We start from the raw sequence: 15,084 nt of genomic DNA, 5'->3' as shown, positions 1-15,084 counted from the left end.
CCAACTCCACGAAGTGGTCCTCTGACCCCCAGTGTGCACATACCCCCACACATCGAAAGATATTTATTGTGATAAAATACGTGTCTTAGGGGCTGGAGAGATGGCTCAGAGGTTAAGAACACTGACTGCTTTTCAAGATCCAACACTTTCACACAGACATACATGTAGGTAAAACACCAATGCACATAAAATAATTATTTCTTAAAAATCCATGGGCTGGAGAGATGGCTCAGAGGTTAAGATCACCGGCTGCTCTTCCAAAGGTCCTGAGTTTAATTCCCAGCAATCACAAGGTGGCTCACAACCATCTGTAATAAGATCTGATGCCCTCTTCTGGCCTGCAGGTGTACATGCAGGGCATTGTACACATAATAAAGAAAACATTTAAAAAAAAAAAAAAACATGTCTTAGGCTAACTGAAGTATTTGCAGGAGAATTACACTGTTGTACCCCCAGCACCATTACTTTCTTTTGGTATTTTTTTTAAAAATTTTTTCACTTATTTTTACATATCAACCAACGGTTTCCCTCCCTCTTCTTGTTCCCTCCCTCCAATTCCCATCTATCCCATCATACACTCCTCCTCTGTTTCAGAAGTAGGCAGCCCTCCCATGGGAGTCAACAAAGCATGCCATATCAAGTTGGGCAGGACCAAGCTCCTGGTGCTGTATCAAGGCCAGGGAGGCAATCCCTGCATGGGGAATAGGTTCCGAAAAGCAAGCTCATGCACCAGGGACAGACTCTGGTCCCATTGCAGGGGCCCACAAACAGACCAAGCTACACTATTGTCATTCATGTGCAGAGGGTTTAGGTTGGTCCCATGCAGGCACTCTAGCTGTCAGTCTAGAGTCCGTGAGCTCCCATTAGCTCAGGTCAGCTGCCTCTGTGGTTTCCCTGTCATGGTCTCGACCCCATCTTGCTCATACAATCCCTTCTCCCTCTCATCAGCCAGATTCCTGGAGTTCAGCCCAGTGCTTGACTGTGAATCTCTGCATCTGCTTCTATCAATTACTGGAAGAAGGCTCCATGATGACAATTAGGGTAGTCCCCAGTCTGATTACAGGGGAAGGCCAGTTCAGGCACCCTCTCCACTATTGCTTGGACTCTTAGCTGGGGTCATCCTTATAGATTCCTGGGAATTTTCTGGCACCAGGTTTCTCCCTATCCCCCAAATGGCCCCCTCTATCAAGATCTCTTTCATTACTCTCCCTCTCCGTACCAGCCCCAACTTGATCAACCAGATCCTTCGTGTGTGTGTGTGTGTGCGTGTGTGTGTGTGTGTTACCCAGGAGATCTCATCTATTCCCCTTCCCAGGGAAATCCACGCGTCCCTCTAGGGTCCTCTTTGTTACCTAGCTTCTCTGGGGTTGTACCACACTGCCTGCTTCCCAAACTCTTCATCACCCCAGACAGACAGAAACTCTGGATCCACTTGACAACGGCTCTCCACTCTCCTTCCCAGCCCCTTGTGACATGTCATTTCATAGGCCCTGAAGGTCTGTCTATGTTCTCCCCGCCCTGGGTGAGCACACCCGCTCCCCACCCCACCTGCTGCTGGCACTCCGGGACCTTAGGTACACCTCTGATTGTTGCAAAGTTGGTAGCAATGCACTCACTTTCAAATTTGAGTGACGTGGGTCCTTTATTTAAATTCTTGGCTGATCTAACTAAAGGGTTGTCAATTTTGCTCATCTTTTCAAAGAACCTGATTCTCTTTTCCATTTATCTCTGTTACATGTTTTCCGCCATTTTTGTGTGTGGAGCACGCATATTTGTATATGATCGGGGTGTGCATGTGGAGGCCCAAGGTTGATGTCAGTAAGCATCCTGGGTTTTCTTCTGTAGTCTCAGGGCCTTTCCTCAAGGTAGACGAGATGATTTACTTCAGTGTGTTTGAGGTTTTCCCTGCACGTGTCTAGGAGGCCAGAAGAGGGCGCCAGGTTTCCTAGAACTACAGGTGGTGAGCCCAGGGAATCAAATCTGTATCCTCTACAAGACCAACAAACACAGCAAACAAGTGCGCTGACCCCGAACTCTCTCCAGACCATTTAAAATGATGTGGATTTCTTCCTTCATTTTGCACGCACACGTGTGTGTGTGTGTGTGTGTGTGTGTGTGTGTGTGTGTGTGTGTGCACATAAGCACATGGTGTTTGTGAAGACCAGAGGATGACTTACAGGAGTTGCTTCTTTTGCCACCACCTGGGTCCCAGGGAGTGGGCTTGGGTTATCAGGCTTAGAGACAAGTGTTTTTATCTGCTGAGCCATCTTGCTGGCTCACACTCACAATCTGTGATTTTTTTTTTTTTGAGACAGTTTATGTTGTTTTGTTTTTTTGTTTTTCAAGACAGGGTTTCTCTGTGTAGCTTTGGAGCTTGTCCTGGCACTTGCTCTGCAGACCAGGCTAGCCTCGAACTCCCAGAGATCCACCTGCTTCTGCCTCCCAAGTGCTGGGATTAGTGCTGGGATTAAAGGCGTGCGCCACACCACCCGGTTTCTCTATGTATTTTTAAAAAATATTTATTTTTGTTTGTGTATGAGTGCTTGCTGAATGTGTACAACACATGTTCTGGTGTCTAAGGAGGCCAGAAAAGAGTGTCAGATCCCCTGGAGTTGGAATTATAGGTGGTCGTGAGCCACCTGATTTGGGTGCTGGGAAGCCTGTCTCTGGGCACTGCCCTCCACAGTGAAGGGAGGTGTGTATGCTCTTCTCTGTTGAGCCGTCTCTCAGCCCCCCAATCTTCCATCTCTATAGAGACTGCACCATGGAAGCGTTAGTTTTCAGATGCTAACAATTCAGATGCAAACACCCTTAGGAGTGCTGAGAGGCCAGCAGCATAGACACAACACCTCTTTAGCCAGTCTGCCACATGTGAGCTGGAGAAGTCTTTCCTTTAGCATGCCTGGGGAGCGCAGCTGGCTCTTCTATACCTGCATGAAATCCACTGAGAATCCTCCATGAAAGAGAGCCAGAGGACCTTTCTAGTAGCAAGAAAATAAAGAGAACAAAACCATAGTGACCAGGCCATAGTAGAAACGGGATTTTAATATAATATTCAAGTCTAGCATTTTCTATTTACAACAAATAAATATTGCCCCACCCCAATCAGTAAACTTTATTACTTTTTATACAAATATTCAGTCGTCTTTCCCTCCCCGCAGCCTCCCACTTCACGTAGTCTCATATGACCTAGGCTGTAGTGATGCTGCACGTTCAGTGGTATGGGATTCGATACCAACCGGGTGGTCCATGAGAGGGCTTCTCTCTCTGATCCAAGGGAGGGCTGGGGCTCGTGGTGGGCAAGACTCCCTCGCTTTGTAGGCCCTGAAGGTGGAATCTTTGGTGCAGCCTGAGAAAGGCTAGAGTGTGGGAGGAAAGGCCAGGACTTCCATGAAGGTCCCAGGCCAGTGCCTGTGGGCACAAGGAGAGAATGCAGTGGTCAGCCCTGCTGGGTGCCCTGGGGCATCCGGGGGCATGGGTGGCAGTGATTTGCACCTGGGGAGGTGTCAGGAAAGTGTGGAGGGTAGTGTCCAGGGCAGGCAAGGTACCATGCCCAGTTGGCAGCACTCCTTGGCAAAAGTCAGCTAGTCCTCTGGTTCCAGAGAGCAGAAGGCACCTAAGGCGGCGAGTAGTCCCCGGAGGCCAGGTCAGCCTGTCAGTGGCAGGTGTCAATCCCGGCAGCAGGAGAGGTTTAGGGTGAAATTGGAGTCTGAGGGTAGCCTGGGCTAGCAGGTAGGCAGAGGTACCTGTGTGGCCTGGGCCACTCTAGTCTGTAAGTGCTTAGTCCTCAGCCAGCCAGACCCTGGGAGACGTCCTTAGAAGATGCCCTTGGCAATCTTGAGTCCTTTCTGCTTCATGCGAGGGAGGGTGGAGCTGGCTCCATGCTTGACCTTATTGGCCCCCTTGGTGAAGGTCCGCTTCTTTAGGATAAAGTCATAGTTGGCAGTGGAGTTCATGGCATAGAACACGTTGGCGTTTTCTGGAATCTTCAGCTCTGGTGGGAGGGGAGCAGGGCAGCAATCAGAGGTGATCATGGGATGGGATAAGTCCGCCACTTGAGAGCTCCTACAGGCCAGGCCACTACCAAGGACCGCTCCCGTGACTCTAGCCAAGAGTCCCCCTGTGCCGCCACCCACATGGCTGTCTCACAGTTGGGACTTCCAGCCAGAGCAGGCTTCCTGGAATTCTGATTACTTTCTTTTTCTTTTTCTTTTTTTAAATATTTATTTATTATGTATACAATATTCTTTCTGTATGTATGCCTACAGGTCAGAAGAGGGCACCAGAGCCCATTACAGATGGTTGTGAGCCACCATGTGGTTGCTGGGAATTGAACTCAGGACCTTTGGAAGAGCAGGCAATGCTCTTAACCTCTCTGAGCCATCTCTCCAGCCCCCTGACTACTTTCTTTAATGCTCCCCTACTACTCACATGGCTCTGTGGACCAGCAGGAGGCAGACCTTTCCTCTAGGTCCAACTTCCACCACTCTCCCCTGGCCTAGAATCTGACCATCATTACGGAGCTGGACTTGCGGCTCCTACTGACCTTGTGTCTGACTCTAGATCCTAAGCCTGTGTAGGCCTGCTTTCTGCAAGGCAGGGGGTCCCCTCACCCAGTCCATATAACCAAAACGATAGAAGTTAAGAGATGTCATGAGCATCACTGCTGACTGGGGCAAGCAGTGATGTGGGTGTCAGGCTCACACCAGCAGTGTGATGGCAGCATGCATGGGTGACCTCTCTGGTGACCTCTCTCTAGCAGCAACCTGCTGGTCAGAGCCTCCTTATGGGGAGAAGGACATAGGCACAGAGTGACTGGAATTCTCTAAGGTCCTTGAGAATGGGCTGGTTCCTTTAGTTTGGTTTGGGTTCCTTTTTTAAAAAAAAATTTATTTATTTATTTATTTATTTATTTATTTATTTATTTAGTATACAATATTCTGTCTGTGTGTATGCCTACAGGCCAGAAGAGGGCACCAGACCTCATTACAGATGGTTGTGAGCCACCATGTGGTTGCTGGGAATTGAACTCAGGACCTTTGGAAGAGCAGGCAATGCTCTTAACCTCTCTGAGCCATCTCTCCAGACCTTTTTTTTTTTTTTTAAGACAGGGTTTCTCTGTGTAACAGCTCTGACTGTCCTGGAATTTGCTTTGTAGACCAGGATTCACCTGCCTCTGCCACCCAAGTGCTGGAATTAAAGACGCTGCACCACCACTGACTGGCGGTTTGGTTCTTTTATTTATTTTTAATTATGTGCATGTATCTATGGAGACCCAAAGACAACGTCAGATCCCCTAGAACTGGAGCTACAGGAGGTTGTCAGCCAGCGGATAAGTGTGCTGGGAACTGCAAGAACACGCACACTTAGGATTTTAAGGTTTAACTTTATGTATGAGTATCTGTCTGCACGTATGTATGCGACATATGTGATACCCAAGGAGATTAGACGGGAGCATCAGATCCCTGGAACTAGGATTACAGGTGGTTGTGAGCCACCATGTGGGTGCTGGGAACTGAACCTGAATGCTCTGGAAAAGCAGCCAGTGCTCTTAACCACAAAGCCATCTCTTCAGCACACAGTACACACTCAAACACTGAGCCAACTCTCCAACCCAGGCTTGTTCTTGATTCCATCCTTCTCCTAGTTTCTAGAACATGGGACTCAGTATGTATGTTTTTTGTGTATATGTGTGGATTTTAACACGTGAAAATTCTTTCTGAACACCTGCTTTCTTAGTTGAGCCAGACAATGTCCCCTCCAGCAGACCCTAGAGTGAGCCTCTCTCAACTCTTACATCTTAGATGGGGAGGCCCAGCAGATGGTGGGGCAAGACAGGTCGCAGTAGGTGCCATGCCCACATTTACCTGCTACTGTGCTTTCTAGGGCCTCAGGCCTTGGGTCTGGGGCAGAGGACGGTGCTGACCTGCCCCTCTGCCCTGGCCTGCCCTGGGTCTGGGGCAGAGGACGGTGCTGACCTGCCCCTCTGCCCTGGCCTGGAGTCCAGCCGTCTGACTTACTGTGATCTTCCGAGATGATCTGCACTAGTTCATAGTCCTCTGGCTCATCCTCATCCAGGTTGTGTTTGTCCATGGCTTTTCGGATGACAGTCGGGGCCTTATCCTGGCTGGTCACCTGAAATGGGGGACAGGCTATCAAGACAAAGGTCATAAATGCTTTCCCAGGGCACAGTGGCCAGAGACCTATCTGGGTACCTTTCCATCTTCTGCTTCCTTAAAGTGGCCCCCATAATATGAGGATGGCCATTTCCCAACTGTCCCCAGCCCCATTTTCCTACAACAGCCTGCCACCAACTCCCACACTGCCTTGGGGAGCCCTGTGCCCCTGAAGGCAAGAGGATTATAAGCCTGGGGAACCAATAATTTCCACTCCAGTCCTAATGCCCACTAGTCACCTACATCCTGTCCTGCCCTGACACTGTGATGACAGGTGGCACAGGCTGGCTCAGGACTCAGTCATGGGGTCACCCAGGTGAATGTGAGTAAGAGCCATTGCAGCTCCTGGGGCTGAGGGGCTGCCTCCACTGCAGCTGGAGCCCTGGCAGGTGAGAAAGGGCCTCCCTGTGTGCCCACTTACAAATCTGTGGGCAATCCCATTGGCTCCACATTCAAATTAACACCCATACTTTAACACTACTGATTCTGCCCATGGCCACCAGCCTGCTTTGGCCTCCCTTTCCCTGAGCTTGGACTGCAACAGCAGCCTCCTCAGCAGCCTGCCTTCATCTTGGTCAGCAGACCAAGTCACCAAAGAAAGTCAAGGGCCTTACAGTTTAACGGAGCCCTGACCACCTCTCCCTCAACCCTTGTCCCATTGCTTCAGACCTGATGACCTACAGGCCAGTTTCCTTACTGCTCCTTTCCCACCTCTCAAGCCCTGAGTGCTGACCAAAGTCTTCAGTTATTTCTATTTTTTCAAACCTAGAAGGTCAATGCTAAAAATTAAAGTTGCACACAGGTATCTGTGCATGTCTGCCTCCTGGCCAAGTTGGGCCCCAGAAGGATGCCCTGCTGCTGGCTCACCAGGATGCTCTTGTACATGTTGCCGTTGTCCACGTCCAGGCTGACCCGGATGATGCAGCAGTCGCCCACCTGCTGGTTATAGAGTGGCAGTGAGGAGCTGTAGCTGCAGACCCCTGAGACGGAGCGCTTGTGGGTCCGTGTGGTAGACACGGGTGTGGTGGAGGCTGATGAAGAGGAGGTGCTGCTGGAGGCTGAGCTGATGCCAGAGGTCTCTGGGGATGACTGGGAGGCTGACTCCCAGAACTGTGGATGACAGCAGTGTCAACAGCAGCCTGAATCATGAAGGGCCCTAAAGGCTAGAGGTCAGCTTTGGGGACTTCTGGGCCCCTTGCTGGACACAGTGTGAGATGCAACAGTAAGGAGGGGTGGGGGCATGGGTGGTTACCTTCTTTTCCTGGCCATCAGGAGACTCTGGGACAAAGCTCATGTTGATTTCCTCCACGTCAGAGCTGGAAGAACCAGCTGAGTGCACGCTGAGGGCATCAGTGATGTCCCCGCTGCCGAGGTAGGGGCCGCACCGGAGCTGGTCACAGGACTTGGAGTGGGCACTGCTACTGGTACTAAGCTCGGTGCTGGGAGCCTGGCGGCTGAAGGAAAAGGTTGGCTTATGTCAGGGGTTTTCCCAAGGACACCACCCTTAAATATGTGGAGTCTTGGTCTACCAGTGCTTGGTTTTCCCTGGATATCTGTGGGATTGCCCCATTTCAGAGAGGTGGAAACTAAGTACCAGAGAGCTGATTCAACTCACTCTGTGACTGACAGGGCTGGCAGTGTCAGGGTAAGACCCTAGCGCCAGCTTAGTTGGCTCTCCTAGCCCACAACCCTGAGGCTCTTCTGGTCCCCGTGCGCCCCTGGGCCCAGGCACTTACTCGCTCCAGCGCTTGACAATGGCTGTGCTTTTCTTGCTCCTGAGGGTGTTGCTGGCTGACTCGGACGGAGGCTCCAGCTCACACGAAAGGTTGTAGCTAAGGCAGAAGTGGCTGTGAGGCTACCAGAAGCTAAGCTGGAGCTCCCAACCAGGGCTAGCCCAGAAGCTGGAGCCTGGGTACACAGCTATCACCAGACAATAGTGTGGCGTGATAGCCCAGGACCTACAGCCTCACCTCTCAGCCTCGCTGAGCCGGTCCATGGCTCGGAACCAGGCTCTGAAGGGCTCCTCAGGAGCGATGCTGTAATTGTTGCAGGCGGACTGCAGCAGCTTAATCTGGGCGATCACTTCGAACTCCTGGGTCAAGGAAGACAGGGTGGTGATGGACCTATGAGGGTGGGGCTGGGGCTAGCCGCTAGGTCTTCTCTGACTACTCCCCCACTTGCACCCACTCAGGCTCCTTCCTGCTTCACAGTCCAAACAGCCACACCTAGGAAGCCGTCCTGGATGCTGTCTCCCAGCTCCCTTGGTACAGCCCTTGAAGGGTGTACCAAATGTCACCAGAGATCAACACAAGGATGGAATGTGTGTCTGACCCCCTCCCCACCCCGAGGGTGGCAGTGCCTCACCTTCCTTCTCTTTTCGAAGTTGATGAGTCTCCCCTAGAAGACAGACAGCCAACATCCATAAGAAAGCAGCCTTCTCCACCATTAAAGTCCTGCCTACTTTGTTCTGCACTACGACAGGCACCCACTAGGGGGCAGGGAGCATGGACACCTGGCCCTAGGCACCATCTCAGATAAACCTGAGGGCAGATTTGTAGACATTTTTGTCCAACCCATTCTGAGTTAGAAGGCCCTGCTTGGCCCACAGGCAGTTTGACCTTGGAGTGTAGCGAGCCACTATCTGAGGGTGCAGAGAAGTATGACCAACCCACTCCTCAGCTCTGCCGTCAGACAGCTCTGGAGGCTTGTCAGGGGGGCAACCTTTAAGTTCTCATGAGAACCAGAGCTCAGGGGTCAGCAGGGGCCTCCAAGGCCTCAGGATCCCACCCTCAGCCCACCTCAGCCCCAGGTTCACTCACATACAGATAGTCCTTCATGGCAGTGTCCAGCATCACCAGGTCAGTGAGGAATGTGCCCAGGTAGGGGACAGTGCCCTGGATGACACCCTGGGACATCAGGTGGGAAATAAGCAAGGCTTGGTGCTCCTCTCCCCTACTCACCTGACCATAACCCCACCAGGGCCTTGCTTGCACTTGGAGCAGCCCGAGAGCCTTTGCCCCATCTCTCCCAGGTCCTCCCATCCCAAGCTGGAAATGGGCAGATCAAGTGGCCCCTGCTCATACTCTTCCCCCAAAGACTCTGATGGTACAGAGTTTTGTTCTGTTCCCCAAGAAGTAGCCTGTCACCTTGCAAGGAAGATAAAGGCCAATGGAACCCTTCCTTTCCCAACCTCCAGCTCACTCACTGTCTCCTTCTGCCGCCTCTGGGCTCTCCTAGGGTTCATTTCCAGCGTGGCAAACTTGGAGGTTCCCTCCTGCCAGGGTTGAAGGCAGAGAGAATGAGATTTTCTCCCTCCTGACCCCAGTCTGTGCTCTGACTCTGGGCCTGGAGGTCCCGTACTGACCCAGCATGCCTTCTGCCACAGTTGATGCTTCTAGAGCATCTCTTTTCCTAACACTCAATGGTGGAGGAGGAAGGCCGGGCCTGGCCTTCCTGCACTCGAGTCCTCGCCTTCAAAGTTCAGAGGACCCTGCACCTGCCTCCTGCAGACAGGCGGGCTCAATGCCCAGGCCTAGTGCCATCCTGACTTGTTTCCTGTAAACAAGTCCAGTGATCTCTTGCATACTCTTTTCCCTTAGATAGCATCACCTCCTGTAACCTCAGTACCCTCTATTTGCCAGACAAGAAAACAGGCATAGAGACTGGCAGCAACTTGTGCAGAACCCACAAGGACTCAGAGGAATGCAGCCCACTGACTGGGTCCTGTCCTGGGGCCTCTCGGTGTGTGGCAGGATCTTTAACTGAGCTCAGTCAAAATGGGAGAGGGACAAGACGTCTCAAACTCCTTGTTCCAGCACCCAGGTGGAGCCCAAGACCAGTGCTTCCCAGCTCCACAGGGCCCTCAGCAGAGGATACGGAGCTCCTCAGGGCTGTCTCAGCCTGACCAGTATGGCAGGGGCAGGGCCAACAAATAATGCTGCCTTTTAGAGGGGGGTGGGGGTGAGAATGTTCTGGGGTGAGACAGAAAGGTATGTTTATCAGTCCCTGATGTTAAGCTGCCTGTGGCTCCAAGGGACAAGGTAGCCTGCCACCATTCCTCATGATAGCCAACAGCTTCTGCTTCAGGACAAGGGGGAAAGCCAATTATGCAGGCATATCTGTACCCTGGGACTAGATGGAGGAAGGACCCCCCAACCCTGACAGGCCTGGCATCACAGAGACAGAATGAACTGCCTCTGGAAAGAAGGTAGTTGCACCCCCTTCCATTGCCTGCCCATCAGTCTGCCAGTGGCTAAATCCCAGCAGGAAGCTGTAGATCTGCTAATCCTCCTGCAGAAGCCAGGCTGGCTGTCCCCACTACATCAGATTACCAGGGACCTACTGTTCCTTCTATGCCTGCCACCTGTCCAAGCTCTGTCAAGCATGGAAGTTTGCCATCCCCTTGTTCTCTATGGTTCCTCACCTTGATGAGCAGCTCTCTGCTCAGTGAGTAGTTGTTCTCATCAGAGAAAATCTCCGACAGTTTCTGGAACACTCGAAAACTGTCCCTGAAGGAAGTGCGGAAAGAAGGCAACAGTTGGGAAGAGTCTGCACCGGGGCAGGCACGATGGAGAATCCATTTGCTTTTACACTAAAGACCCTAAGCTGCTGGAGAAGGATGTTTTAAACATGGCTCCACGGGGGACTACAGACGGGTTGCTTTCAGCTGGACAGTTCTGTGGCTGTGTGCAAGCACGAAACTCTCACCTGGCTCTAATCAGGGTGTGCACACTGCACTGTGTTCACCAGCGGACCCGCCCCTTGGACTTTGCTACTGGGGTTCACTGAAGGCAGAGCCATCCCAGGGTATAGCAGACAGGAAGGCCTACCTGGAGACCTCTTCCCATGTCTTCTTCAGGCGGTGGATGGCATTGCTCTGTAGAGCAGAGAGGATGGCGTAGAGGGAGGAGAAGTTCTTGAGCGCTCTGCACTCCTGGAGACAAAGAGTCTGTGAGGGGAGTCCCAGGCTGAGACCCTCCGTAAGAATGCCAGGAAGCTCCCAGAGGGCATGCCAGGGGCACTCACTCACGCAGCTGCTCAAGTGCACAGTGCCAGGAAGGAGTGTGCACCTGGAAGAAGGCTGTGTGGCCCTGAGAAAAAAGAAGAGGTCCCCAGGCCCCTCCTGCAGCCTACCCTGGCCACCTCGATCCAGTGTTCCACCACCCGGGCCCTGTCTGGGGCCTTCATGCTCTGGTCGCCAAGGCAGGTAGTAATGACACAGTTGGCCACGTTGTTGAATTGGGCGACAGTGGCACGGATGGTAGGTGCGAGGTGCTCCTTGCCCTTCTTGTCCCGCTGCGACCAGATGGAGCCCAGGCAGTGGTAGGGCACCACTTTCTTGAACAGTTCCTAGGGAGAAGAATTAGTGTCACTGTGGAATGCACAGCCCACAGGCCCAAGCTGGACCTCAGAGAGTGAGGATGAGCCCCGTGGGACTCTTACCTCTCCACCTGACCTCTGAGAACAGGAACTAATGACGGGGAAAAGGCAGGGGCACATACCAGTGGCTCATACCTGCTCATCTCAGAAAGCATCTGTTGCCCCCTTCCCAGTGAACACACTGGTTACAGTCTGTCCTGTGTCTGTCTGTCTCCAATACATAGGAAGCACTTCATAAGTGCTGAGGCTAGGATAGGACTCCAGGGAGGTGGCCCAGGGGCCTATGGGTATCTTGGTGAGCAAGCCTCCATCCCTAAGAGGTCAGGCCCACCACACTTTCTATCTGCTCCAAATCCTTAAGTGTGTAGTGTGTATGCACGTGTGCACAAGTGCACATGCATGTACCTCATGACCACCAAGCAGGGGGAATCAATGCCTTGGGATTAAGTAATGTTTCCTATTCACGTATTTCTTAACAGTGGTGCTGGGATTCACCCTGGGGCACAGGTTCTGAACCAGAAAACAGGTCTCGACAGCAGAATACAAAAGGAAGTCAGCCTTGCCCTACCCCACTGAGCCACTCACAGCATCCATCAGCGTAAACTGCTCAGCCACCAGATCTGGAGAGAATAGCAGGAGGTGCGGTTTCTCATCTAGTCCATTCTCTGTGGCTCCAGGCAAAGACCAGGAAGGCTGCAGTGCAGGAGCAGGCACAGCAGCTGGATCCAGCTCCAGGGCCTGTGAGAGAGCCGGCTCCAGCTCCAGAGCGGGTGCGAGGGACAGCTCAGGCTCTAGCGGTGGCACTAGAGCTGATTCCACCTCAGAAACTGGTGCCACCACCGGTGTGGATGCCAGTGCTGGTCCTAGGGATGGATCTGGCTCAGAAGCTGGTACTGGCTCTGGCGCTGGCTCTGGTGCCAAACCCTGGCTGGATGCCAGAAGCAGTGCTGGAGCTGGCTCAAGCTGGGAAGCTGGTTTCAGAGACAGCACTGGAGCTAGGGATAGGGCTGCAGGAGAAAAGATGTCCACCATGGGCGCCTTGCCCAGAGCATTTCCAAGACAGAGTACCGCTGCCTGTCAGAGAGACAAGCACCTGTCCCTGCCCCTCCCCAAACAAGATGTGGACCCAGGTCACAGTATACTGCCTGCTGGTCCCAGGCACATTCTAGCTCCTGGCCCAGTGCCAGTCCTGGAGTCTCTCTGTGGTGGGAACTAGTACTGGTCCCTCCGACCAGGCTCTGTGTAGCTTCCCCTGTCTCCTCACCCTCAGGCTCAGCCTCGCTGGGCTCCAGGTCCTCCAGCTGGGCCAGAAGAAGGTGAGCACGGCGCTCCAGGTCTGAGCCAGGCATGTTGAGTTGCACATAAGCCACCAGCTGCTTGAGGCAGGGAAAGTCCGGAGGTTGACAGAAATCCTCTGAGTATTGGTCCAGCCAGGTGCCCAGAATGGAGGAGATGGCACTGGGGACAGGCAGCAGAGTCAGAAGCATGGCCTCTCCTCCCACCCTCCCACAGCACCCCTGTGGTGTGCTTCCACCCACAAGTCTCCTTTGGCTGTTCTGACTGTGGCAGGCCAAGGAATGAGATAGAAGCTACAGAGAATTCCCACAGGAGACTGAAAAGGCTCATCAATGGGATGGCAGTTCTCCAGGCTCTTTAGGGGAACGCCGCTACTCCTGCTCAACTCTGCCTGAATGCAAATCCTTATCCTCCTACCCGGCATTCGAGGAACCTCAACCAGTGGTTGGGACTACCTCAGTACCTATTCTTTGTGAGCCACGTGTGGGCTGTGTTTTCCTGAGGCACATGGTTTGTTCTTTGAACCCCTTACCAAGGAGTGAAGCTGTGTGTCTATCGAGATAGGCTGTGCTAGGAAGGATTCTCGTAGTAGCTGGTTCTGAATGGCACCCCATATGCGCGCCCCCGCTTCTCTCTCTCACGCACACACATAGATACCCTCCTCTTTGCTCCTTGAATGCTTAGTTCCACCCTGAACTCTGTCTTCCTCCTGGTGCAGGAGGAGCCTTAGACCTCAGCCCACGAGCACAAATCAGAAGTGTGGGACCTATGGTTTGCTCAGTCCTGTTCCCCAAACCTCCCCCCTCTTGACCCAAAGTCCACTTACTTTTTGAGTTGGTCCTGCGGTCCGCCATCCTCACTGGAGTACGGGAGGATGCAGCCATATCTAGAGGAGGCCGTGAGGGCGTCACATCTACCGTACCTGCTTATGATGTCTAGTGTTACTGGCCAACTCCCTGATGGGAATGGACCTCAGGGAGGCAGGGACTCTCTGCTCTTGCCACAGAGAAGTGCCTGGCAACACAGCTGCACACGGCACTTGTTTTATACACTTGGACACCTTGGCAGACCCGGGGCCTCTCAATCGGTTACCACAGGGCCTGTGTATATCCAGGTCAAGGTTCCCCTCCTTTCTAGGTGGGGGGACTGTTTAGTCTGAGACTCAGGTGAAATGGCTTCTCCATGGAAGAAAGGACCCACACGGGCCTTGACAGCTCAGACGGGGGTGGCACTGCCAGGGTCCAGCTAATTCAGTCCTGACAACAGTCTATGAGAATGTTTACCATCAAACTGGGGCTCACAGGGACACAAGGTATTCTCAAGAGGAAGGGTGCCCTGGGTCTGGAGCTGGTGCTCACCTCTTGAACAGCAGGTCCAGCACCTGCTGAGTGGTGGTGAAGGCTCTGTAGGTGCACAGGAAGACGGTGACGTAGGAGAGGTCACTGCCCTGGAAGGCAGGCACCAGGTGCTCCACCAGCTTCTCCAGAGTGCCAGCCTTCACCGTGCGCACCTTGCAGGTCTCGTAGAGGTTCAGGGCTGACTCATTCTCACACTGGGTGAACAAGGGAAGGACACAGTCAGAGGCAGGGCTGTGGTCTCAGGAAAGCTGGAGGCTGGAACTCAGATCCTACACACCCGCAGTACAATGTGGCCAAAGCTGGGAAAAAGAGGGTCTCTGGCAAAGGGTCTTGGATTTTCTTTTCTTTCTTTCTTTTTTTTTTTTCTTTTCAAGACAGGGTTTCTTTGAGTAACAGCCTTGGCCGTCCTGGAACTCACTCTGTAGACCAGGCCTGCCTCTGCTGGGATTAAAGGTGTGCACCACCACCACCTGGCAGGGTCTCAGATTTTTTTTTTTTTTAAATATTTATTTATTTATTTATTATGTATACAGTATTCTGTCTGTGTGTATGCCTTCAGGCCAGAAGAGGGCACCAGACCCCATTACAGATGGTTGTGAGCCACCATGTGGTTGCTGGGAATTGAACTCAGGACCTTTGGAAGAGCAGGCAATGCTCTTAACCTCTGAGCCATCTCTCCAGCCCCAGGGTCTCAGATTTTAAAGTAAAATTTGAGGCGTGGAACGCTTCAGGGTAGTTTTTTAGGTGAGTGACAAGAGTATCTAACGTACTCTGGGTGGGGGTGGAGGGGGAAGGTGTGTGTCCAAACTGAATAGCCCATCCTAGAGGCGGAAAAACAGGTTTACTCCAGAGTCAGGGATTGGCCTTATCAGGAC

General features: G+C 52.6%; 1 protein-coding gene across 6 annotated transcripts in view; it reads right to left on the bottom strand.

The window, feature by feature from the left end:
- Positions 1 to 3,027: 3,027 nt before the first annotated feature.
- The window catches only part of Ralgds (ral guanine nucleotide dissociation stimulator), a 43,186-nt gene continuing 31,129 nt past the window's right edge, over positions 3,028 to 15,084 (bottom strand). For 3 of the 6 annotated variants that reach the window (XM_042055471.1, XM_038337584.1, XM_038337587.1), the window contains exons 3-18: positions 14,210 to 14,403; positions 13,678 to 13,776; positions 12,820 to 13,013; positions 12,141 to 12,562; positions 11,310 to 11,525; positions 11,006 to 11,109; positions 10,600 to 10,684; positions 9,382 to 9,450; positions 8,996 to 9,082; positions 8,541 to 8,573; positions 8,147 to 8,268; positions 7,913 to 8,008; positions 7,429 to 7,630; positions 7,044 to 7,286; positions 6,021 to 6,135; positions 3,028 to 3,994 (exon numbers count right to left, since the gene is read on the bottom strand). In XM_042055471.1, the coding sequence (XP_041911405.1) occupies positions 3,816 to 3,994; positions 6,021 to 6,135; positions 7,044 to 7,286; positions 7,429 to 7,630; positions 7,913 to 8,008; positions 8,147 to 8,268; positions 8,541 to 8,573; positions 8,996 to 9,082; positions 9,382 to 9,450; positions 10,600 to 10,684; positions 11,006 to 11,109; positions 11,310 to 11,525; positions 12,141 to 12,562; positions 12,820 to 13,013; positions 13,678 to 13,776; positions 14,210 to 14,403 (2,460 nt within the window). In that variant the 3' untranslated portion in view covers positions 3,028 to 3,815. The remainder of the gene's footprint in view (positions 3,995 to 6,020; positions 6,136 to 7,043; positions 7,287 to 7,428; positions 7,631 to 7,912; positions 8,009 to 8,146; positions 8,269 to 8,540; positions 8,574 to 8,995; positions 9,083 to 9,381; positions 9,451 to 10,599; positions 10,685 to 11,005; positions 11,110 to 11,309; positions 11,526 to 12,140; positions 12,563 to 12,819; positions 13,014 to 13,677; positions 13,777 to 14,209; positions 14,404 to 15,084) is intronic. The other 3 variants (XM_038337588.1, XM_038337585.1, XM_038337586.1) reach the window with 3 other exon arrangements.

This window comes from Arvicola amphibius, chromosome 7 (assembly GCF_903992535.2).
Source record: "Arvicola amphibius chromosome 7, mArvAmp1.2, whole genome shotgun sequence".
In the NCBI taxonomy this organism is placed as follows: Eukaryota; Metazoa; Chordata; class Mammalia; order Rodentia; family Cricetidae; genus Arvicola; species Arvicola amphibius.
This window is presented reverse-complemented; position numbering and strand designations above follow the sequence as displayed.